This window comes from Dipodomys merriami, unplaced genomic scaffold (genome assembly GCF_024711535.1).
Source record: "Dipodomys merriami isolate MVZ:Mamm:240054 unplaced genomic scaffold, mDipMer1.0.p SCAF_16, whole genome shotgun sequence".
Taxonomy (NCBI): Eukaryota; Metazoa; Chordata; class Mammalia; order Rodentia; family Heteromyidae; genus Dipodomys; species Dipodomys merriami.
The window spans coordinates 11,760,869-11,782,999 of record NW_027202937.1 but is presented as its reverse complement, the minus strand read 5'-3'; the positions used below and the strand labels follow the sequence as shown (position 1 = coordinate 11,782,999).

At 51.1% G+C, this 22,131-nt stretch overlaps 2 protein-coding genes across 4 annotated transcripts; both read left to right on the top strand.

The window, feature by feature from the left end:
* The first annotated feature begins 2,060 nt into the window (after nt 1-2,060).
* Gtf2h4 (general transcription factor IIH subunit 4) lies at nt 2,061-7,510 on the top strand. Its single transcript, XM_070024199.1, has 14 exons — nt 2,061-2,146; nt 2,640-2,782; nt 3,041-3,145; nt 3,542-3,673; nt 3,886-3,982; nt 4,076-4,164; nt 4,367-4,478; nt 4,605-4,673; nt 4,858-4,941; nt 5,135-5,270; nt 5,453-5,583; nt 6,202-6,249; nt 6,395-6,473; nt 7,256-7,510. Exons 2-14 carry the CDS (start codon nt 2,643-2,645, stop codon nt 7,426-7,428), a joined length of 1,395 nt encoding a protein of 464 aa, XP_069880300.1. The 5' UTR covers nt 2,061-2,146; nt 2,640-2,642; the 3' UTR covers nt 7,429-7,510.
* A 287-nt stretch (nt 7,511-7,797) lies between these two features.
* Vars2 (valyl-tRNA synthetase 2, mitochondrial) lies at nt 7,798-22,001 on the top strand. Of its 3 annotated transcripts, XR_011372221.1 has the most exons (30): nt 7,798-8,414; nt 8,537-8,618; nt 8,882-8,982; nt 9,252-9,373; nt 9,485-9,551; nt 9,650-9,747; nt 11,067-11,148; nt 11,310-11,429; nt 11,860-11,971; nt 12,860-12,948; nt 13,787-13,877; nt 14,052-14,179; nt 14,301-14,404; nt 14,842-14,923; nt 16,130-16,206; nt 16,299-16,374; nt 16,596-16,701; nt 16,924-16,994; nt 17,129-17,254; nt 17,437-17,541; nt 17,654-17,722; nt 17,842-17,920; nt 18,030-18,157; nt 18,268-18,420; nt 19,186-19,392; nt 19,927-20,038; nt 20,191-20,366; nt 20,494-20,622; nt 20,725-20,870; nt 21,126-22,001. XR_011372221.1 is itself a non-coding variant. In XM_070024197.1 (29 exons), the coding sequence occupies exons 1-29, from the start codon at nt 8,214-8,216 to the stop codon at nt 20,818-20,820; spliced, it is 3,186 nt and encodes a 1,061-aa protein (XP_069880298.1). In that variant the 5' UTR covers nt 7,798-8,213; the 3' UTR covers nt 20,821-21,052. The 3 variants fall into 3 exon arrangements, 2 of the variants coding, with proteins under 2 accessions (XP_069880298.1, XP_069880297.1); XM_070024197.1 differs by lacking the exon at nt 21,126-22,001 and having other exon boundaries at nt 16,599-16,701; nt 20,725-21,052; XM_070024196.1 differs by lacking the exon at nt 21,126-22,001 and having other exon boundaries at nt 20,725-21,052.
* Nucleotides 22,002-22,131: the final 130 nt, after the last annotated feature.

Sequence of the window (22,131 nt, the reverse complement as noted above, 5' to 3'; positions counted from 1 at the left end):
TCATGAGCTTCTTGTGCCTCTATTTCCTGAGTACTGGGATTATAGGCTTGTGTCATGCTGATGTTTTTGTTTGTTTGGCAGATATGAGGATCAAATCTAGGCCCTTGCACATGCTAGGCAAGTGTTCTACCACTGAATTACATCCCCAAACCAACAGTGATTGTTTGTTTAGTGAGACAGGCTCTTCCTATGTGGCACAGGCTAACTTCAAACTCACTATGTAGACCATATTGACCGCCAGCTCTTGATCTTCTTGCTTGAGCCTATTCAATGCAGGGATTACAGACATGCCACCACGACTGGCTCCCCATAAATGTTTAAAGGACAAAATTTTGGGGCTGGAGGCATAGCTGAAGTGAAAGTGCCTGCAAGTGAGAGTATGGGCCTTTAGTTCATGCCTTGGTTCTGGCAAAGAAAGAAATAAAGTATCTTGAGCACTGGTATCTCAGCACAAGAGGCTGAGATCCGATGATCGAGGTTCAAAACCAGCTGGGACAGGAAAGTCTGTGAGATTATCTCCAATTAACTATCAAAAAATAGGAATTGGAACTGTGGCAAACACACATACACAGAAGAAAAGAAAGAAATCTTGTTTAATGTTGGTCTCCACAACTTTCTCTAGCACTCTCTCCTGTATGCACCACTGACCTTGTTTCAGTTTTTCCCATGGCTAAAGGCTTTTCTGCCACTGGGCCTTTGTAGCAAGTTGTTCTCTATTCGAAACAATTTTCCCTGTGTTCTCCTTGTTAATTGCTGCTTACCCTTCAGTAGTCGTCCCTCATAAGGACAAGTCCCTTTTTGATGTTCTCTGAACACACAAATCTATTTGTATTATTGTATTATATATCTTATTTGTATCATTTACAGGTGATATTTTACATGTATTCATGCATTTGTTTTTTCCATCTTCTTCTCTCACTAGACTATAGGCTGAACAATGGTAAATTCCCTGAATATGGAGCTTAATTAATTGAAAAAAAAAAAAAAAGCTGGGCATTGTAATCCTAGCCTGTAATCCTAGCTGCTCAAAGAGGTTGAGGTCTGAGGATTGCAGTTCACATCCAGCTCAGGAAGGAAAGTCTGTGAGACTCTTAATCGACAATGAACTACTCAGAAAGAGCCAGAAGTATCCCTGTGGATCAAGAGGTAGAGCGTTAGCCTTGAGCACAGAGGGGCTCAGGGACACAGTCCAGTTCCTTGAATTCAAGCTCCAGGACCAGCAAAAAACCAAAACAACAACAAAAAAATCTGATATCTGAAAGGTTAACATAAAGAGATTCTGTGTAGCTCCCAAACTAAGATTGACAAGTGAAAGTTATAGAAATAGAAATGAAGATAATTTTACTGCGCACATACTATACACTAGGTATTATGTTTCGTACATATATCACCTTTAATACTCAAAACAATATATGAAGTAGTTAAAACGGTTGTCATTTCACGGAAAAGAAAACTTCTGTTAGGTTACAGGCCTGGCTCCTGGCTGTTCTGCTTTCTGGTTTCCTGGGCTTCCCAATTAAAAGTTGATCCTTAACTAAGTGTGAAAGTGCTGTGTAACGTGAATCATTCCACTTTTGTGGGCGACATGTGAGCCCAAGAAACCCAGTTGTGCCGTCTCCACCCAAAGACTCACTATTAAGGGGCCTCTACCAGCCCTCAGGTCCCCTCCACTCTTCATCTCGCCTCTGGACCAGGCAGGTTAGACACGCCATCACATGGTGTCTTCCCAAGACAGTTGCGGAACGAAATGGTCTGTCTTTTGGTTTCCCCGGGCTTCTCAATTAAAATCCAGCGGCTTCTCGGCCGTGCCTCCCCGCGGTGCCTTTCGGGAGTTGAAGTCAGACATTCTCCAACTTGCCCTGGAGTAGGCATGAAAAGGACTACAATTCCCAGTATGCCTCGCGACAGACGAGTGCAGTGCTTATTCTTATCCTTCCCATTCGTTCACTCCTGCCCTTCCGATTTCTTCACTTTGGGCTCTTGTTTGAAGTCTTTCGTCATTCTTTTGTCTTTCTCTCGTGTGTTTCACCATTTTTCTCCTTATCTCTGGAAGCGAATGCGAGATCTTGGCTGTGATTAAGCGACGGCTGAAGATCGGGTGTGCGCGAGGGGGATCGACGCTGAGTGGTGAAGGATCCCACCGTGGGTAGGAGACTGGCAAGCCGGGGGAAGTTAGATCAGAAATTGGGTCTCTGGGAGAGGGGCGAGGGGAAAGATAGAGATAGACTTAGATTTGGGAAGCATGGAAGAGAGAGCCGGCTTATTACGGCATCATTCAGAAGTGGGCTAAGAATTAGGATATGCGAAGAACTGACAGTTTTGGAGTGCAGGGAGAGAGAGGACTAGGCGCAAACAACTGTCTTCGACGCTGCTTAGCTAAAGATGAGAAGTCATTGAAATATAAAACGATTTTGCAAAAATGTAGGACCAGTAATAATCTCATCACTTGGAAGATGATCTCATCACCAGAAGATGAGTTTAGGGCAGAAATGGGATGAAGAGGCAGGAAAAGAGGGGAAGTTTGGAAGAAATAAGTGCTGAATGGCACGGGGGAGGAGACCACAGGAAATATGGGGTTATTGTTCAACTAGAATGGATCTTAGGGGTAGGGTTGTGCTTCTAACACTTACCTCTCTCAGGTGATGGAGAACACCCCTGCAAGGGGTGGACTGAACCGGGTGCACCTACAATGCAAGAATCTACAGGAATTCTTAGGAGGCCTGAGTCCTGGAGTATTGGATCGATTGTATGGGCACCCTGCCACTTGTCTGGCTGTGTTTAGGTAAGGAGCCTCCTTCATAGCAGGGATTATAATGGGGGGCATGCATGCTGCAATCAGTTACCATAGATAGGAGTGTAGCAATCTACTTAGGATGGGGGCGGCAAGGCCCAAAACAGATGGAGGTTGTGGGGGCAGCAAGACTGGTAAAGATATACTGGGGAGTGGGAGGAGAGGTAAGATTTTTGAGAGATAGATGAAGGTAGAGATGCAGGTATAACACAGCTGCTGATATTTACATTTGGCCTCTAACCCCTACAGGGAGCTCCCGTCTCTGGCTAAGAACTGGGTGATGCGGATGCTCTTTCTGGAGCAGCCTTTGCCGCAAGCTGCCGTAGCCCTGTGGGTGAAGAAGGAATTCAGCAAGTGAGTCTCCATTCTCAGCCAGATACAAATTCCTCAACATTTACCTTTCCCAAACTTGTTTTTTAGAATACTAGGAAACACATTTACATTATAATTATATGTTTTTAGTTAGTGGGGATTAGACTAGATTTAGCACATGCTAAGCATAATATAAACTACCACTGACTTATACTCTCATTCCTTCCAGGAAATATATGTATTTTTTCCTTTTGGAGAGTTGTGATCATCTTTAACAAGGCTTGCTAGGCACTGCAGTAAAGATACTTAAAGAGACACAATATTAGTTTATAATGGTGTTCCGGGATCACCAGTTCAGAAAAGGCAGAAATGGAGGCATCTATAGTCTCCTTCTTTTTGTTCTCTAGATACCCACTCACCTCTCTTCTTCTGTTCCAGGGCTCAGGAGGAAAGTACAGGGCTGCTGAGTGGCCTCCGTATCTGGCACACCCAGCTGCTCCCTGGTGGCCTCCAGGGCCTCATCCTGAACCCAATCTTCCGCCAGAACCTCCGAATTGCCCTTCTGGGTGGGTATGTTGTTCCCATCTTTTTCTAAGCTAGGCCAAAGGAACTGCTTAATATCACTAATGGAAGGGGAACTCCTTCAGGGATGAGTTGGACCAGATGTGGCTTTAGGATATAGGCAATGTCCCTTTCTTGGGCCCTTGGGATAAGGGAGGGAAGGGCCAGGGGCCAGCAGGGGAGAGACAGAGCTCCTTACTGCTGGCCCATCCTGGCCATAGGGGGAAGGCCTGGTCTGATGACACAAGTCAGCTGGGACCAGACAAGCATGCTCGGGACGTTCCCTCACTTGACAAGTACGCCGAGGAGCGATGGGAGGTGAGGACTTAGGCGTCTGTGCATGTCTCTGCTGTGCTCCTACTTCCTGCAGCTAGCAGAGGCCTCAGTCTTCCTGTTCTGATCCGTTCCTAGGTGGTCTTGCACTTCATGGTGGGCTCCCCCAGCGCAGCTGTCAGCCAGGACCTGGCTCAACTCCTCAGCCAGGCTGGGCTCATGAAGAGGTAAGGAAACCTGAAGTATAACAGTCACTTCCTTGGCCATTTCCTTGGGTCTTGGATTAACTGGGTATCTGGGATTAGACACCCAGGATTAGAAGCAGATGATGAGTAGGGTACAGTGAGAGATAGCCAGAAAAAGCCTGAGAGGACACTTGGGGAGAGTAGCCTTTTTCTGCAGATCATCATCCTACCTCTTCATTTCTAGTAGTGAACCTGGAGAGCCACCCTGTATTACTTCTGCTGGCTTCCAGTTCCTGTTGCTGGACACCCCTGCCCAGCTCTGGTACTTTATGCTTCAGTATCTGCAGACAGCCCAGGTAAGAAGGTCAGATCCCCTTGCCAATATCCCTGCTCTTCTCAAATCCCATTGACAGCCACCCTCAAACTGTTCCCTGTTCCCGCTCCTCTTCTCCCCTACCCCTCCCATTTCTCCTCTTCTCTAGAGCCGGGGCATGGATCTGGTGGAGATTCTGTCTTTCCTCTTCCAGCTCAGCTTCTCTACTCTAGGCAAGGTAAGTACTGTCAGGACAGGGAGATGGGAAGGGGAAGTCAGGTTGTGAGATAGCAGAGTGAGAAGATAAGTGTGAACACAAAATGACCAGAGAAGTGGATGGAGGGAATGCATGTGAGGGATGGGTTGGGGGAAGAAGGAAGATGGGATGTGTTTTGGACCTCAGCTAACCACCTCTTCTCCAGGATTACTCTGTGGAAGGTATGAGTGATTCTTTGTTGAACTTCCTGCAACATCTGCGTGAGTTTGGGCTTGTTTTCCAGAGGAAGGTAAGAGCACCCAGATACATAGCTTCTAGGGAAGAGGGGCCTGAGCAGTAGGGGGAAGTATTTGGTCAGGATTGAGTACTTGGAGAGGAAGTTGAGAGTTGAGATTCTATGCACTGGGAAGGATCTGATGTCCCAGCAAGGAAGATGTAGGGTAATGATTCCTGAGAGAGGACCTCTGTTTTTCCCTTCCCAGAGGAAATCTCGGCGTTACTACCCCACACGCCTGGCCATCAACCTTTCATCTGGTGTCTCTGGGGCTGCTGGGGGTACTGTGCATCAGCCAGGCTTCATTGTCGTGGAAACCAATTACCGGTTGTATGCCTACACAGGTGAGGCTGGGATATAGGGCTCCCTTGGGGTGGGTATAGGGAGGGAAAGGAAGCTGGAGGGAATGCCGGTTTATGTTTACTTGGTCTACAGAGCTCCCTGACCTTCTCACACTTGAAGGAAGGGCTTGAGGAAGTCTAGGTGGGGGGTAACCTTGTCATCCTCTCTTCTATGCATGGGTCAGAATCAGAGCTGCAGATCGCCCTCATTGCCCTCTTCTCTGAGATGCTCTATCGCTTCCCCAACATGGTGGTGGCACAGGTGACCCGGGAGAGTGTGCAGCAGGCCATTGCCAGTGGCATCACAGCCCAGCAGGTATCCCTACTTGCACGGATAGAGGTGGGAAGATATTAGGCTGCACTTGGGTTGAGGGGCACAGGATAGACCCATTATGGAAGGCTACCCTTCAGTCTGCCACAATAGTAGCTGTGAGTGGTCTGTGAACACCAGGCACATGAAAAGAAATCAAGACTTTAGGGGTGGGAACTGCTAGACCCTAGTGGGAAAACATGAGGGGAGGAGGTATAACTCTTAATTTGTGTCTCAGTATCATAGTTTCTGGCTGAGTAAACTGGACCTCATTGCTTTACCTCTGTGAATCTGGTAAATGACAATCCTCGTCACGCAGGGTTGTTGGGAGAATTCAGTGAAAGACTAGATGTAAAGCATTTAGTTCAGAGCCTGCTGAAGATTAAGTGTTCAGAATACAGTAGCTTCTGCTATTTTAAAGAAAGTAAAACAAAACAAGACTGGGAAGGGCAGACCTGACAAGCTGGAGGACCAATTTGAGATAAAAGCAGAACAGGGATGTGTTGAGAACAGGAGTACAGAATGGCTATGATAAGAGAAAATTCCTTTTCAGTGATATTAAGTGACAGCTTAGATGGCTTTCCTGCCTTCTTGAACCCTCATGGCACTCTTATCTTTTCCTAGATAATCCATTTCCTAAGGACAAGGGCCCACCCAGTGATGCTCAAACAGGTATCAGGATGCTGGTAGCCCATGGCACCTTGCAATGAAATGGTGGAAGAGGAAAAGGGGTGTCCAAACCCTGGGAAAGAGTGGAGGGCTGTGGGAGTCTGGGGCAGCATTCCTGAATCCCTATAGCCCAACCTTGCTCCTGCAGACCCCGGTGCTGCCCCCCACCATCACAGACCAGATTAGGCTATGGGAGTTGGAAAGGGACAGACTCCGATTCACTGAAGGTAAGTGGCTTCTAGTGGCCCAGTCCAAGTTCCTGGCCAGAGGAAGAGCAGGTAGTTCAGTCTTGATGGACTGAAAAAATTCCTGTGCATTTCATTTTTTGTTTATTTAGGGAATGGAGGAGAAAAACTAGCAAGACACTTTTGTTTTAGGGTGAATTTGTAACAGTAAATGAATTGTGTCAAATCAGTAGTTTGGATTTGGCTAGAAGGCAAGTGGGAGAAGTGATTCATTATTTTTCTGGGTTTGGTGAGTGAGCAAGTCACAGGTTTTCTTTTTTTTTTTTCCTGTCGGTTTTGGGGCCTGAACTCTGGGCCTGGGCACAGTCCCTGAGCTCTTCAGCTCAAGGCTAGCGCTCTACCACTTGAGCCACAGTGCCACTTCCAGCTTTTTCTGCTTATGTGGTGCTGAGGAATCAAACCCAGGGCCTCATGCATGCAAGGCAAGCACTCTACCACTGAGCCACCTTCCCAACCCTAAGTCACAGGTTTTCTTCCTCCCTCCCTCTTCCTTTCCTACATGCTTTCTGCCTTTGTGTGTGTGCGCACGCATGCATGTGCGTGCCACAGCTTCACTTCTGGCTTTTTGGTGGTTCATCGGAGATAAGAGTTTCATGGACTTTCCTGCCAAGGCTGGCTTTGAACTGTGATCCTCAGATCTCAGCCTCCTGAATAGCTAGGGGCTTCTTGAACATGTCTAGATCACACTAGTGACCCCCACACAGAGCTTTTTAATTCTGAGGCACAGGCCGCTCCGGCCCACCGCCTCGTCCCGCCCCGTCCAGGCGTCCTGTACAACCAGTTCCTGTCGCAAGTGGACTTCGAGCTGCTGCTGGCGCACGCGAAGGAGCTGGGCGTGCTGGTGTTCGAGAACTCGGCCAAGCGGCTCATGGTGGTGACCCCGGCCGGGCACAGCGACGTCAAGCGCTTCTGGAAGCGGCAGAAGCACAGCTCCTGAGCCCGCAGAACCGGAGCACCCCGGGCCGGGACCGGACCCTGGCGGGCGCGCGGGCGGGACCGGGCGGGATGGGCGAGCCGGCCGCGCAATGGCGGCCGCGGCCTCATAACTCAGGTGCTTTTTATTATTATTATTATTCACCCGCGGAAACCTTTCTTGTTTACAATAAAGTTTTGGAAGTGAGCCGCACAGCCCCACACACCTCCCCGCAGACCACACCTCCCCGCAGACGACACGTCCCGCACACCTGCTCGCGTCCGCGTCCGCGGTCCTCTGACGGCGGGGCGGGGCGGGGCGGAGCCGGGAGGCGAGGCCGGCCTTCGCGCATGCGCCGCACGTGGCCACGCCCCCACGTGCGCTCGGGTCGCCGGCCGGGTTCCGGTGTCCCGGACGCTGGAACCCCCTACCCCTACCGCCGCGGGGCGCCCTGGGATAGCCGCGGGGTCGCGGGGTGAGCGCGAACGTGGCCGACTCCGGGAGCTGGGGGGCGCGGGGGAGTCGCTGAGGGCCCGGGCCCACGTGGTGGCGCCGCGGGGAAGCCATGCCGGCCGGCCAGACGCGCAGCAAGCGGCACCAGGCCTGCTCGTAGGGGCCCTTGAATGTTCGTCATCCCGTCCCTGAGCTGCGGTCTCCAGGGTGCTGCCCGCACGGTACCCCAGCCCTCGCGGAGCAGGGGGTGCATGCTAGTGTAGAAGGCAGGAAATGAAGGGGGTGTGACCCCCTGCGCCCGCTTGTCCTCTGGTGTGCTCTGGACCTGATCCTGGCCGCTTCCGCGCACACTCCCGATGCCTCATTTGCCCCTGGCCTCGTTTCGGCCACCACTCTGGGGGCTGAGGCCCTCACGGGGCCTCCCCAAGCCCCGTCCCCTTTCCACACAATCCGAGCCCCATAGCTCCTCTGTCTCTCGGAGGAACCGTGAAGCCAAGCAGAAGCGCCTGCGCGAGAAGCAGGAGGCGCTGGAAGCTGCCATAACCCGGAAAAGCAAGGTTAGGGGTCAGTTTGTCTTTGGGTCTCAAAAAGACTTGGGTGGGAGGCCGAAGGAGACAGCCTGGGGGCCAGATGGTGTATACTGGGAGTTTCAAGTTCCCCTTCTGTTCCCGCCTTCCAGTCACCTGCAGAGACCAGTAAGGCATGGAGTCCTAAGGAGATAGTATTGTATGAAATCCCAACAGAACCCGGTGAAAAGAAAGGTAACTGGGGAGCCTGAAGACCTTTCACTTGTTGTTTTTTCTTTTTTAAGTAAGGGTCTAGCTCAGATTGGCCCTGGAACTTACTATGTAGCTTAAGCTATTCTCAATCCATGAGCCTCCTTGCATCTGCCTCCTCATAAGGATTACAGGCATGTTCCACCACACTTCTTTCCTATTTTAGTTGTCCATTTGGTCTGCAGAATAAGCATTGCACAGCTTGGAACAAAGTTCAACAGTTAATGGAGTTCCCTTCTGCTTCACAGATGTGGCAGTACCCTTGCCTCCTGCTTACAGCCCCCGATATGTTGAGGCTTCTTGGTACCCATGGTGGGTTCGAGAGGGCTTCTTCAAACCAGAATATCAGGTTAGTGCCTAGCTGAGAGGGTATTAAATGGTTCTCAGGATCCCAGGAGAGAGTGGTCCTTCAAGTAGGTGGGCACAGATGAGTCTCAGAGTCCAGTTGACACTGAGGTTTCTTTTCATTTGGTTCCTGGCTTCTGCAAAGGTTTCTGTTGCTTTCTTCTCACCTTTGCTGATTCTTCCTGAAGTTCTTTTTGCTTTGGTGGCACCAGAGGGTGCTATTCCCCCAGGTAATTTTCAGTCCTCTCTTTCCTTTGACTTTTCTCCTTCTAGAGGAGGCTGCCCCAGGCTACAGGAGAGACCTTCTCCATGTGTATCCCACCTCCGAATGTCACTGGCTCTCTACACATTGGCCATGCACTGACAGTGGCTATCCAGGATGCCCTTGTGCGCTGGTGAGAGGGGGATGGGGTCTTTGGCAGTGCAGAGGGAAGATACTAAGTACAGGAATGGGTGAGGATAAGCATGTGAGCCCCAGAACTCCCCTGAGAGCATTTCTGTTTCAGGCATCGGATGCGTGGGGATCGGGTACTGTGGGTCCCTGGCTCAGATCATGCAGGAATTGCTACACAAGTAGGTCTTTGGTCACATTTTCCTCTTCTTGGCTGAAAGCTGTATCTTCTCCCAAAGCCTGCTGACTCACTGATCATCTGCCCCTAATCCTACTGCAGGCTGTGGTGGAGAAACAACTGTGGAAGGAGCAGGGAGTGAGGAGGCATGAGCTGGGCCGGGAGGACTTCCTTAAGGAGGTGTGGCAGTGGAAGGAGGAGTGAGTATGATGGACAGGGCCACAGGATACCCAGAGATGGCAAGCTTTGCCTCTGTTTCCCATGATGCCTCTAAATTCCTGAGACAGAAGCTTTGGAACAGAACCCCTTAGCATTTGGTGGAGTGCATGTACACTATATATACATATTAGTGTGTACCTGCATGTATCCTAGTTTCTCTTGTACACATCCCCATTTCTCTTGTGTGTATTTCATCACCTCTTCTACCTGTCCATTCCTACCTCCCAGTTTCCATAAATTGCCTTCATTTGGAAAGATAGTCTGTTAGGGCATGTCATTATTTCTGTGCAGTTCTCTTGGGTTTTCCACAAAGTGACTGTCCCTCCTCTGTAGATTCGTTGAGGTGTGTATGTGTATGTGTATGTGTATGTGTATGTGTATGTGTATGTGTATGTATGTGCTGGCCCTGGGGCTTGAACTCCGCCTGGGCCTGATCCTGGTACCTGAGTTGTTTTTTTTTTTTTTTTTTTTTTTGTCGGTCGTGGGGCTTGAACTCTGGGCCTGGGCGTTGTCCCTTAGCTCTTCAGCTCAAGGCCAGCGCTCTACCACTTGAGCTACAGCGCCACTTCCGGTTTTCTGGTGGTTTTATTGGAGATAGGAGTCTCACGGTCTCTCCTGCCCAGGCTGGCTTTGAACCGCGATCCTCAGATCTCAGCCTCCTGAGTAGCTAGGATTACAGGCGTGAGCCACCAGCGCCCGGCCTGGTACCTGAGTTTTTTATGCTCAAGGATAGTGCTCTTCCACTTGAGCCACAGCTTCACTTCTGGCTTTTTTGGTGGTTAGTTGGAGATAAGAGTTTCACACTTTCTTGTGCAGGCAGGGTTCAAACTGCAATCCTCAGATCTCAGCCTCCTGGATATCTAGGATAACAAGGTGTGAGCTATTGGTGCGTGGCCTTCTACCTCTTTTTTTTTGGGTCCGGTCGTGGGCCTGAACTCTGGGCCTGGGCGCTGTCCCTCAGCTCTTCAGCTCAAGGCTAGCGCTCTACCACTTGAGCCACAGCGCCACTTCCAGCTTTTTTCTTTTTGCTTATGTGGTGCTGAGGAATCGAACCCAGGGCCTCAGGCATGCAAGGCAAGCGCTCTACCACTGAGCCACCTTCTCAGCCCCCTTCTACCTCTTTTAATGCTGTGGAAAGCCTCACATTGTGTTTAGGTTTCATGTCTATCAGCTTGGCAGGCTAGATGAGGGCCATCTGTATTTTATTTTCCTGTAGCATCTGGCTTTGTGGTAGCATCATTGGGCTAGTTACTCGGGAAGTTCTGAGTGTGTTGATTGCTGACATGTATCTCTGGTGCAGGAAAGGAGGAGAGATCTGTGAGCAGTTACGTGCTCTGGGGGCCTCCCTGGACTGGGATCGGGAGTGTTTTACCATGGATGCTGTGAGTGTTCCATGCTAGAGTCCTTTTGGGTGTTAGGGTAGGGTTTTATAGACCCATGTGTGGAGCAGGCTTCTTAAGGAAGGGAGGCTCAAGACAGGGGTCCCTCAAGAGGGAGCAGGTTCAACTGGGAGGGGCTGATTTGGTCACTGTTGTCATTCTAGGGTTCTTCAGTGGCTGTGACTGAAGCTTTCGTGCGACTCTACAATGCAGGGTTGTTGTACAGGAACTGTCAGCTTGTCAACTGGTCATGTGCTTTAAGATCAGCCATCTCAGATATTGAGGTGAGGCAAGGGTTTCTGAGGACTGTAAGGCAAGTAATCGAGTGATTAAGAGCTTAGACTCTGGAGCTGCACTGCCTGGATTCAGTCTGAGTGCTTCCCTAAAAATGGTATGATTTTCAGCAGGCTTTTGCCCCTTTAAGTTCCACTTCTTACACTGTCAATTCAGAGATGCTGGGATGCTTGTTTCTCAGGATTGTAAAATGAAGCAAAATTTGGTGTGACATGCTCAGCACAATACTTCGGCATGACCTAATGCTCAGTGAATGTGTACTGTGACCAATGGCACAAAAGTTGGGTGAGGGGAAAGGGGGTGGTTCCCAGCTCCTCCAGGATTTAGATGGATTGCAGGGAAGCTGGGGTGGGAAGCAGGCATCCTGCCTGTGAGCTCTGTAGAGAGGTGACTCTTACCTGGCCTCCTCGACTTCTCCAGGTGGAGAACCGGCCTCTGCCTGGACGCACAGAACTCCGGCTGCCTGGCTGTCCCACCCCTGTGTCTTTTGGCCTCCTTGTTTCTGTTGCCTTCCCTGTGGATGGAGAGCCTGGTGAGTTGCTCCACTTTACATTTTCTTCCTCCTTGGTTTTATTTTTTCCTTCAGTTTTGAATAGAGCCTTACACTTATGCCCAGGCCAAGATTGACTGTGATCTTCCGATTTATGCTTCTCCCATAGCTGAGATGACATGTGTACACCATGGCACCTGCTTTTTGTTGGTTGAGACAGGGTCACTTAAATTTTTGCCTGGGCTGGCCTTGAACTGTAATCTTCCTGCTCTGCCTCCAAATTAGCTAGGATTACAGGCATGATCCTCCATGCCCAGTTTGTTTCCTATTTTCTCATGTCCATGTTGGGAGTGTTTGCATCGTGAGCACTTACCTTGGCTATTATGGAGGATGTAAGCATGCATTTGTTGTTATTCAGTAGCCATCTGCTTCACAGGAAAGAGACAAATGATCACTTCTAAAGTATGGTTTGTACAGTAAGTTGTCTGAAGAGATCAGAGAAGGAAAGAGACAGATCAAGAATGGTCCAAAGCACCATGTAATTGTAACCCCTCTGTACAGTATTTTCACAATTAAAAAAAAAAGAGAGAGAGAGAGAATGGTCCAAAGCAGTGTTTTCAGTGGCCTGAAAAAGGCACAACATTTGTGATTAGGACTGAGATTTCCAGTTGTCCTCAGGCTTTAGTTGCTTTTGTCACTATTATCTTGGATTCTTCCATACAAAGTCTTGGGAAATTCCTTTACACTCACACCCTCTCCTGGTCATGCAGTTACAGGAAACCTGGGCTCCTATAAACATGGCTCCTGATTTTCACTGTGGTTCCTAGGCCCACCTTGATACTCTCTGCCCTTCCCTCTTGTAGCTCTGCTGGCTTTACTGTGTCAGAGCAAGCAGAGGGTGTGATGACCAGCTGCCATGTTTATCTTTAGATGCAGAGGTAGTGGTGGGAACCACAAGGCCAGAAACATTGCCTGGAGATGTGGCTGTAGCTGTTCACCCTGATGACTCCCGTTACACAGTAAGAAATATTGCCTGCACCCAACCCATTCTCCACGTAGTCCACTTATTTGCTTCATCTTCTGTCCTCCCCTCCCTTTCTCTTTCATCTCCTCCCTTTCTTTCCTTTCCTTCCTTCCTTCCTTTCCTTCTCCTCCTCCTCCTCCTCATTTTCCTCCTCCTCTTTTTTTTTTTTGGTCAGTCACGGGGCTTGCACTCTGGGCTTGGGCACTATCCCTCAGCTTTTCAGCTCAAGGCAAGTGCTCTACTGCTTGAGCCACAGCACCACTTCTGGTTTTCTAGTGGTTTATTGGAGATAAGAGTCTCACGGACTTTTCTGCCCGGGCTGGCTTTGAACTGTGATCCTCAGATCTCAGCCTCCTCAGTAGCTAGGATTACAGGCATGAGCCACCGGCACCAGGCTCCTTCTCTTTTTCTTCCTTCCTTTTTTCTTCTATCCTGGAGCTTGAACTCAGAGCCTCACACATGCTAGGCAGGACCTCTACTACTTGAGTAATGTCTCTGCCCTTCCTACTCATCTCCACAGTGTAATTTGCTCTGCTCCCTTTTCTTTTTCTCTAGTTCACGGGTTAACCCACTGTGGCACCTGTACCAAATTTCAGCTGCTGTCTCCTTTTATATAAGTGATACTCACTTGTGTGTATGGTGTCTATGGCTGCTCTTCTAGATATGTTCTCTAGCTCTGCCACAGTATTTACTTTCTTGTCCCTGAGGAAGTATGTTGACCTTGCTTTAGCTTTTTACCTCTGGTCTCCATCCTCTTGTTCCTGGGGTTCTCACACCCTAGACCTTTCCTCCCTGTAGGTCTACCCACCCCTGATCTTTCTCCTTTCCCTTAGCATCTACATGGGCGACAGCTCCGTCACCCCCTGACAGGGCAGCTTCTCCCCCTCATCACAGACCCTGCTGTTCAGCCGCAGGTGGGCACAGGTGAGTGGAGGACAGGGACAGAAAGTGGAGGAGAGAAATGAGGGAGGGCAGTGGGAATGAAAGGGAGGCACAGACAGAAGGTGGGGAGGGATAGGGCAATGTAGGTGACAGTGTGACTAGAAAAGCCCATAGCCCAGGTCAGGGTCAGTACCTGCTGCAGTTGTGCTTCCGCAGGAGCAGTGAAAATCACTCCAGCTCACAGTCCTGCTGACGCTGAGATGGGGGCCCGGCATGGCTTGAGCCCCCTGACTGTCATTGCGGAGGATGGGACCATGACCTCACTCTGTGGGGACTGGCTACAGGTGGGGTCAGCCTCGGTTTTACCTCATCCTCTGGGGGGTTCCCTCTGCCCACTTCCCCTTCTCCCTCCCCCTTTCCTTCTCAAAAGGCCTTTGATCTTTCCTGTCACCACTGTTTTCCCAGGGTCTTCACCGATTTGTGGCCCGGGAGAAGATTATGTGTGCACTGAGGGAGCGGGGCCAGTTCCGGGGCCTCCAGGACCACCCCATGGTACTGCCCATATGCAGGTAGCCCACTTTAACACCTTTGCTGGGGCTGGGAAGGTGGCTCAGTGGTAGAGCGCTTGCCTTGTATGCATGAGGCCCTGGGTTCGATTCCCCAGCACCACATAAGCAAAAAGAATAAAAGCCGGAAGTGGTGCTGTGTCTCAAGTGGTAGAGTACTAGCCTTGAGCTGAAGAGCTGAGGGACAGTGCCCAGGCCCAGAGTTCAGGTCCTATGACCATACCCCCCAAAAACAAACAAACAAACAAACAAAAAAACCACCTTTGCTGAGGGCCACCCAAAAGGGAACGGGTGAAGCTTAAGAGTGCTGGCAGATGGGCTCTGAACCCTCTGCATTAGAAAATAGGTGTTGTGTTAGTCCTGTTCCTAGGCCCAGCCTATGGAGTAGGCTCCTGTGCACAGGGCCAGAGAGCACTGACCTCCTTCTCTCTCTTTTTCAGCCGTTCTGGGGATGTGGTGGAATACCTACTGAAGAGCCAGTGGTTTGTTCGCTGCCAGGAAATGGGGGACCGAGCTGCCCAGGTGAGGCTTCAGTACAAGGAAGGCTGGGCCTAGGGGCTAGAGGAACCCCTGAGAACTGAGATGAAGCAGCAAGGGATGTCCTGACCTGAATGCTCTCTAGTCATGGTAATTGAAGAGGCAAAGTGACTCCCAGAGGGTTGTCTCCTTCAGGATCCTTGGGGGAGGCTTGGGAGGCCCTTCCAGAGTTACAAAATTACCTCAGAGGCCATTTGTTCTATCCCAGAAGTCAGGTCTGGTGGGTAGGAAGAAAAGGATTGTTTCTTTTTTTTTTTTTTTTCTTTCTCCTTTGGTGCTGCTGGTCCTGGGGCTTGAACTCAAAGCCTGAGTGCTGTCCCTGAGATTCTTTGGCTCAAGACTAGTACTCTACCACTTGAGCTACAATGCCACTCTTCCAGCTTTTTCGTACTAGTTTATTGGAGATAAAAGTCTTGTGGACTTTGCTGCCTGGGCTGGTTTTGAACCAATATCCTCAGATCTCTGTCTCCCGAGATCAGAGTTGGAACTCAGTGCTATATGACTGCTTAGCTTGCTTGCTTTGCTGACACTCTACCCCTTGAGCAGCCATGACTTGAGCCCAGGTTTGTTTGTTTGTTTGTTCTTCTGGTTATTTTTTTTTTTTTTGGGTCCGGTCGTGGGCCTGCACTCTGGGCCTGGGCACTGTCCCTCAGCTCTTCAGCTCAAGGCTAGCACTCTACCACTTGAGCCACAGCACCACTTCCGGCTTTTTTCTTTTTGCTTACGTGGTGCTGAGGAATCGAACCCAGGGCCTCAGGCATGCAAGGCAAGCGCTCTACCACTGAGCCACCTTCCCAGCCCTCTTCTGGTTATTTTAGAGATGGAATCTCACAGACTATTCTGCCCAGATTGGCTTTGAAGCACAATTCAGATCTCAGCCTCCTGAATAGCTGGTGTCTGGCAGGAAAGCATTCTTTTGTTTGTTTTGTTTTTGCCAGCCCTAGGACTTGAACTCAGGGCCTGGGCACTGTCCTTGGGCCTCTTTGTGCTCAAGGCTAGTGCTCTTACCACGTGAGCCACAGAGTCTGGCATTTTCTGAGTAGTTTATTGGAAATAAGACCCTTATGGCCTTTCCTGCCTAAGCTGGCTTCAAACCATGATCCTCAGATCTCAGCCTCCTAAGTAGAATTATAGGTGTGAGCCAACAGTGCCCAGCAGGAAAGCATTTTTTAAATGCCTCTTTCGCTCCAGGCTGTGGAATCAGGGGCTTTGGAGCTCTGTCCATCTTTCCACCAGAAGAGCTGGCAGCACTGGTTCGCTCACATTGGGTAAGGGTGAGAAGAGCATTTGTGGTGGGGGGTGGGGGGGAGAGGGTGCGTTACTGGTCATGTTGAGGGGTCACTGACTCTTCTCTCCACAGGGACTGGTGTGTCTCCCGGCAGCTGTGGTGGGGCCATCGGATTCCAGCCTACCTTGTCACGGAGGGGCATGAGAAGGTTGGTAGAGGAGGCTGGGTAGGGTGGGGAGAGCCTTACCCAGGAGTCAGTGGACTGCTATTTCCAGAGCCAGCTCCTGCCTGCTAATGCACTTTGTGGTCTTGGTCATGAGACCGACTGTGTGACAGGGGCTCAGCACAGAGAGGCATCAGGAGAAAACAGGAAGATTTAAGTTTTATACCTGACCCTTGTCATTTTCCTCCCTTGTCCCACCTCTTTAGCAGGATGACAAGGAATGCTGGGTGGTGGGGCGGTCTGAGGCAGAGGCCAGACAGGCAGCAGCAGAACTGACTGGGAGACCAGGAACGGAGCTGACCCTGGAGAGGGGTGAGTACAGAGCTAAGGAGGGGCTGAGAAGAGAAAAGGAGTGAACAGGGGTGGGTAATGGGCCCTTGAAGGGAGTAGGTGGGGTCAGGCAAGCTGGGAGTGGGGCAGGAGGTGAGCCACCTGGGCTCTGGGGGTGAGGATTGTCCTGAAGGACGGGCAGCAGGAATCTAAGGTGCTAGACACCAAGGTTTCAACTGTCCCCAATCCCTATTCTGTTCCCAGACCCCGATGTCCTGGACACTTGGTTCTCTTCTGCTCTCTTTCCCTTTTCTGCCCTGGGCTGGCCCCAAAAGGTGAGTTGATAGTGGGAGGGTGAAGATGGGTCTGGTGAAGAAGTTGGAGAGCTGGGCATCCATGGAGTCCAGCCTAATAGACATGGGGCGGGCAGCTTGGACTTGGTTAGTTAGCACTTACCTCTTCCTCTTAGACTCCAGACCTTGCGCATTTCTACCCCCTGTCACTTTTGGAAACGGGCAGTGACCTTCTGCTGTTCTGGGTGGGCCGAATGGTCATGCTGGGGACCCAGCTCACGGGGCAGCTCCCCTTCAGCAAGGTAACAGCAGTTAGTGCCCTGCCTCTCTGGCTCCCGTTTTCCCCTAACTTGCCTTCCCTTCCCTGACTCCTCATATGTTTTCTGTGTTCCTAATTTCAGGATTCACTTTTCTGATCCCTAGAGTCCAGAAACTATAGGTCTTAACCCCATTCCCACCCCATTGACCCCCTCTGCGCCCTCAGGTGCTTCTTCATTCCATGGTTCGGGACAGGCAGGGCCGGAAGATGAGCAAGTCTTTGGGGAATGTGCTGGATCCACGGGACATCATCAGTGGTGTGGAGCTGCAGGTGAGGAGAGCCTGGCTGGAGAGATAGGAGTCTAAGGAGAGGACAGGTAAAGGACAGCAGGTATAGTGGCAGGCTTGAGACCTAGGCCAACGATTTCCTCACCCATCCCCAGGTGCTGCAGGCCAAGCTAAGAGATGGGAACCTGGACCCCGCAGAGCTGGCCTTTGCAGCTGCAGCACAGGTAAGATGCTTTCTCTGCCCGGTGCAGGCCTCTAGCCTGGCCACTGGCTTCTACCACACTTCTAGCTCTGCCCTGCATCTTGGCTGGTATCTGCCAAGCTCTTCTTCCTCTGGTTGCAGAAAAAGGACTTTCCTCATGGGATACCTGAATGTGGGACAGATGCCCTGAGATTCGCACTGTGCTCTCATGGAGTCCTGGGTAAGCTGGGAGGTGAAGTGATAGCGAGCTGAGGCAGCAGCCTAGACAACTTCCTGGGATGCTGCATCCATCCCACATGCGCACTCCATCCAGGTTGTCTGCCCTCCAGGGGGCGACCTGCACCTGTCTGTCTCTGAGGTCCTGAGCTGCCGCCATTTCTGCAACAAGATCTGGAATGCCCTGCGTTTTATTCTCAATGCCCTAGGGGAGAATTTTGTACCCCAGCCGTCAGAGGAGGTGAGAGAGGAAGTAGTTATGTTTGATGTGGGGGTCTAGGGGCTGAAGGAAAAGAGGCAAGAAGTTGGGGATCCACCACTCTAGGTCCTGATACCAGTCCCCTCCCCCAGCTGTCTCCCACCTCCCCCATGGACGCCTGGATCCTGAGCCGCCTGGCCCTTGCTGCCCGCGAGTGTGAGCGTGGCTTCCTCACCCAGGAGCTCTCCCTGGTCACCCATACCCTGCATCACTTCTGGCTCCACAACCTCTGTGATGTCTACCTGGTAAGCAGCAGCCCTTCCTCCTGTGGCCTGCTGCTAGTTCCTCCTGAACTCTGGTGATAGCTGAAAGCAATGGATTTCATGATGCCTAATTGGCTTCTCAGTGAGAAAGGAAAGGAAAGGCAGTCCCAGTTTCCCTCCCCTGGACTGGTCTCTGCAGCACAGCCTGCCTCTCACCTGGGAGAGACTAGGAAGTCTTCTAGAAAATACTTGCCAGGCAGGGTTGCAAAGAAGAAAGAACATTTGCAGTCCCCATAAGTACTCTGTCAAGATCACGTCCATCCAGGTACTACAAGGTGCCTGGGAGGAGAGCATGGTGGCTTTCAGACGAGGGTCTACCCGAAGGGCTTCATGTCAGAGTCATTTGTGGCCTGTTGACCACAGATTGCCTGGCCACCCCAGAGCAGGTCGGGCTGGGTGTTGAGAATGTGTGTTCTCTTCCCAAGTGGTACTGATGGCTCTAGCCATCAACCACACCCTTGTCCGTCCATTGTTTATTAAATGCCTTGTTCCCTTCTAACAAGCAAATATCTGGCTTTCCCACAAATTTCACATCTTCCTAGGAAATCTTATTTTCACCTCCCTCTGAGAATCTCTGCCTGGATTTCCTCTCTTCATGTGCACTGGCATGTGGGTGGTGTCAGGCATGCCTAGGCCTCTCTTAAGAACTCCCCAGCTTGCCTGCAGCAGTCCCCACAGGTGCAGCAGCCACTGTGGAGGAAGGACGTTGCTGTGGACTCCCCTCTGACACCTGGGCTTCCTTTCTAGGAAGCTGTGAAGCCAGTGCTGTTGCGCAAGCCCCGCCCCCCTGAGCCACTTCAGGTCCTATTCTCCTGCGCAGATGTTGGTCTCCGCCTCCTGGCCCCACTGATGCCCTTCCTGGCTGAAGAGCTCTGGCAGAGGCTGCCCCAAAGGCCAGGTGGCTTCTCTGCTCCCAGCATCTGTGTTGCACCCTACCCTAGTGCCCACAGCTTGGTGAGTCACAATCTAGTTCATTGGCATGTAACTCCAGCAAAAGTGGGGACAGCCTCTGGCAGGGTTTGCTGCTATGGACATTACCATAGCGGTTCACACTTTGCCGTGGAGCCTTGGAGAGGATGGATTGCCCTGCAGTGTGTCTGGGGGCAGTGTTAGCCTAGTGTTCGAAATCAGGACTCTGACCAGATTGGTATTTTCTGTGTGACTACCTTAGTTCCTCCCACCTTTGTACTGTCCGGGCATACTTGTGAGGTCAGTTAAACAAGAGAGTATCAGAGTGTCCTTTAAATTTCAGGGAAAGTTTAATAACTTAAGAAAGATAAATGTCAAAAACTTTCTTGGTTTTGTGACATTTGGATGTTGTTTAAGATTCTAATCTGATCGTGTATTGTCCTTTCCTTAGAGAGTGGAACATTTTGTGTGCTTTTGAAGATAGATCTGTTACCCTAGGGAGATGAAGGTGGATGAGTGGAGGGCAGAGCCAAGGGAGTTGATGCTGAGGCTTTGCAAACTCTGGGTTCCCTTTGCCAGGAGCACTGGCGCCATCCTGAGTTGGAGCAGCGCTTCTCCCAGGTCCAGGAAGCCGTGCAGATGCTTCGAGCTCTTCGAGCCACCTACCAACTCACCAAAGCCCGGCCCCAGGGTGAGATCCTAGGCATTTGGCTGCAGGAAGAAGGGGGTGCTGGAGAAGGGAGCAACATAGAGAGCAGAGCGAGGGTCTGGAGGTTCAGGATGGGAAAGGAGGCAGGAGCTGATACCTGGGGCTTGACCTTCCCTCTCTCACTCCCTCCCCAGTACTGCTGCAGACCTTGGAGCCAGGGGAGCAGGGCCTCTTCCAGGCCTTCCTGGAGCCCCTGGGCACCCTGAGCCACTGTGGAGCTGTGAGCTTCCTGCCCCCAGGCGCAGCAGCTCCCTCAGGCTGGGCCCAGGCCACCCTCAGTGACACTGTTGAGGTCTACATGGAGTTGCAGGTGATCAAAGGGGACTGGAGGGATGGGGAAGAATGCTGGGTACAGTGGAAGGGCTGGGAAAGGGGCATCATAGTGGAGAAGGTAGAGGCCTGAGCAGGCTGCAGGCGAGTCAACCTTCTCTTCCCAGGGCCTGGTAGACCCCCAGACTCAGCTACCTCGGCTAGCCACTCGAAGACTCAAGTTGCAGAAGCAGCTTGATGGCCTCATGGCTTGGACCCCATCAGAAGGGGAGGCAGAGACACAGAAGCAGCAAAGGGTAAGGCTTGGAGGCCTCTTAGGAAACCTGCACCCCTGAGGAAGCATGTGCTGGTAGGGTGAGCTCAGACCCGGGTCCTCACTGCTCTCTCTCCTTACCCAGCTTTCCGCTCTCCAGCTGGAATTGTCAAAACTGGACCAGGCAGCCTCTCACCTCCAGCAGCTGATGGATGAGGCTCCCAGCCCGAGAGAGCTTTGAACTCTAACTCTTATCCCTGTTGATTGGCCTCCCTTGCAGACCCATCTGAGGTCAGCACATCTGTCAGGTGTCAGGTGTGGTGGGGTGTCAGAGATTCCACAGTCCACCTTCATTTTATAAATGAGGAAGCCACCTGCCTGACCAGAGACAGTGCGGTTACTGTCTGGCTCTCCTGTACAGCCCAGCCGCCAGTTTAGGAACGAGGAGATTCAGATAAACTCATAAAATCTCACCTGTGTCTGCTAATGGGCTTTTTGTTTTTTTCCCTTTTGGTAACATTCTTACCTCTCCATCGTTCCTTACAGGCCTGGTGTGGGAAGAGAGGAAGACTTCCTCTTAGGCCCTGACCCTGGGCTGCATGGAAGTGTGGGTGCTGGGTAGAGGTGACCTCTCTGGAGGAGGAGGAACCTTCTAGTATTAGGGCGAGGCATGGACACGATGACCTCAGTTCCAGTGCCCTGGCTGGTATAGGCCCTTCATGTTCCACTTCTCAGCAGATGGAAGCTTCCTTGCACCTTACTTATCCCCAGAGGTGCTGAGAAAAGCTGGCCTTCCTCCAGGCCTGAGGGGCTGCAGGGTGTGCTGGGGCCTGTGTGCCTCCTGTCCTCTGAGCACCACCAGAGACACACTCAGACACACTTACATGTGCACGGATGCACCAGTAGCCACCCTGCCCACCTAAACACCTTGACTTGTCTCAGTAGAATTCAGAGGCTTTGTCCTTCCATGCCCACATTGCAGTCTGTCCAGCACCTCTGAGTAGCTATTTATGGCAAGCCTGCCTTGGATCCTTAGTCCTCTGTAGTACTGGATATCCAATGTCATTTAATCGTGCGAAGAGCCTTCTAAGGTGAGAGGAAATGTGCTCAGACTAGAAGTAACCTGTCCAAGGTATCACAAGGATTTAACCCAATTCTTGAGCCTAATAACTTAGTTGCATGTCCTTTGTTCGAGTGTAATGATGACTTAGATAAGATGAATGTTTTTCATGCTAGGCATAAGCAGTGCAAAGCTCTGCAATGATGGGGCCCCACACCACTTCTCACTGCTGAACCACTCTCCCTGGCCTGCCCCTGCTTCCACCCTGCCAGCCTGTGTGGCCTCTGGGCCTGGGGACCATGTTCTATGGGTATTCTGTCCACATCCCTGCCTTAGCTTAAGCTAAAGGGGCTGAAATTAAAATCTTGCTTAAACATACACCTAGCTGGTGTCTAATCTCTCCACTGCCATTGAAAGTCGAGTGAGTCATGTTAAGTTTCAATTTCCTTACTTGTGAAATAATGATACCTAACATGGGACATTTAAGGTTGC

What these genes read in the sequence shown, in the direction of transcription:
- Vars2 (XM_070024196.1), top strand. Translation starts at nt 8,214, where the DNA reads ATGCCTCATTTGCCCCTGGCCTCGTTTCGGCCACCACTCTGGGGGCTG. An exon ending in GTGTGGCAGTGGAAGGAGGA is followed by an intron (nt 9,748 to 11,066) that starts GTGAGTATGATG and finishes TCTCTGGTGCAG; the next exon opens with GAAAGGAGGAGAGATCTGTG. An exon ending in CCCTGTGGATGGAGAGCCTG is followed by an intron (nt 11,972 to 12,859) that starts GTGAGTTGCTCC and finishes GTTTATCTTTAG; the next exon opens with ATGCAGAGGTAGTGGTGGGA.
- Gtf2h4 (XM_070024199.1), top strand. Translation starts at nt 2,643, where the DNA reads ATGGAGAACACCCCTGCAAGGGGTGGACTGAACCGGGTGCACCTACAA. An exon ending in CAGGCTGGGCTCATGAAGAG is followed by an intron (nt 4,165 to 4,366) that starts GTAAGGAAACCT and finishes CTTCATTTCTAG; the next exon opens with TAGTGAACCTGGAGAGCCAC. An exon ending in GGCTTGTTTTCCAGAGGAAG is followed by an intron (nt 4,942 to 5,134) that starts GTAAGAGCACCC and finishes TTCCCTTCCCAG; the next exon opens with AGGAAATCTCGGCGTTACTA.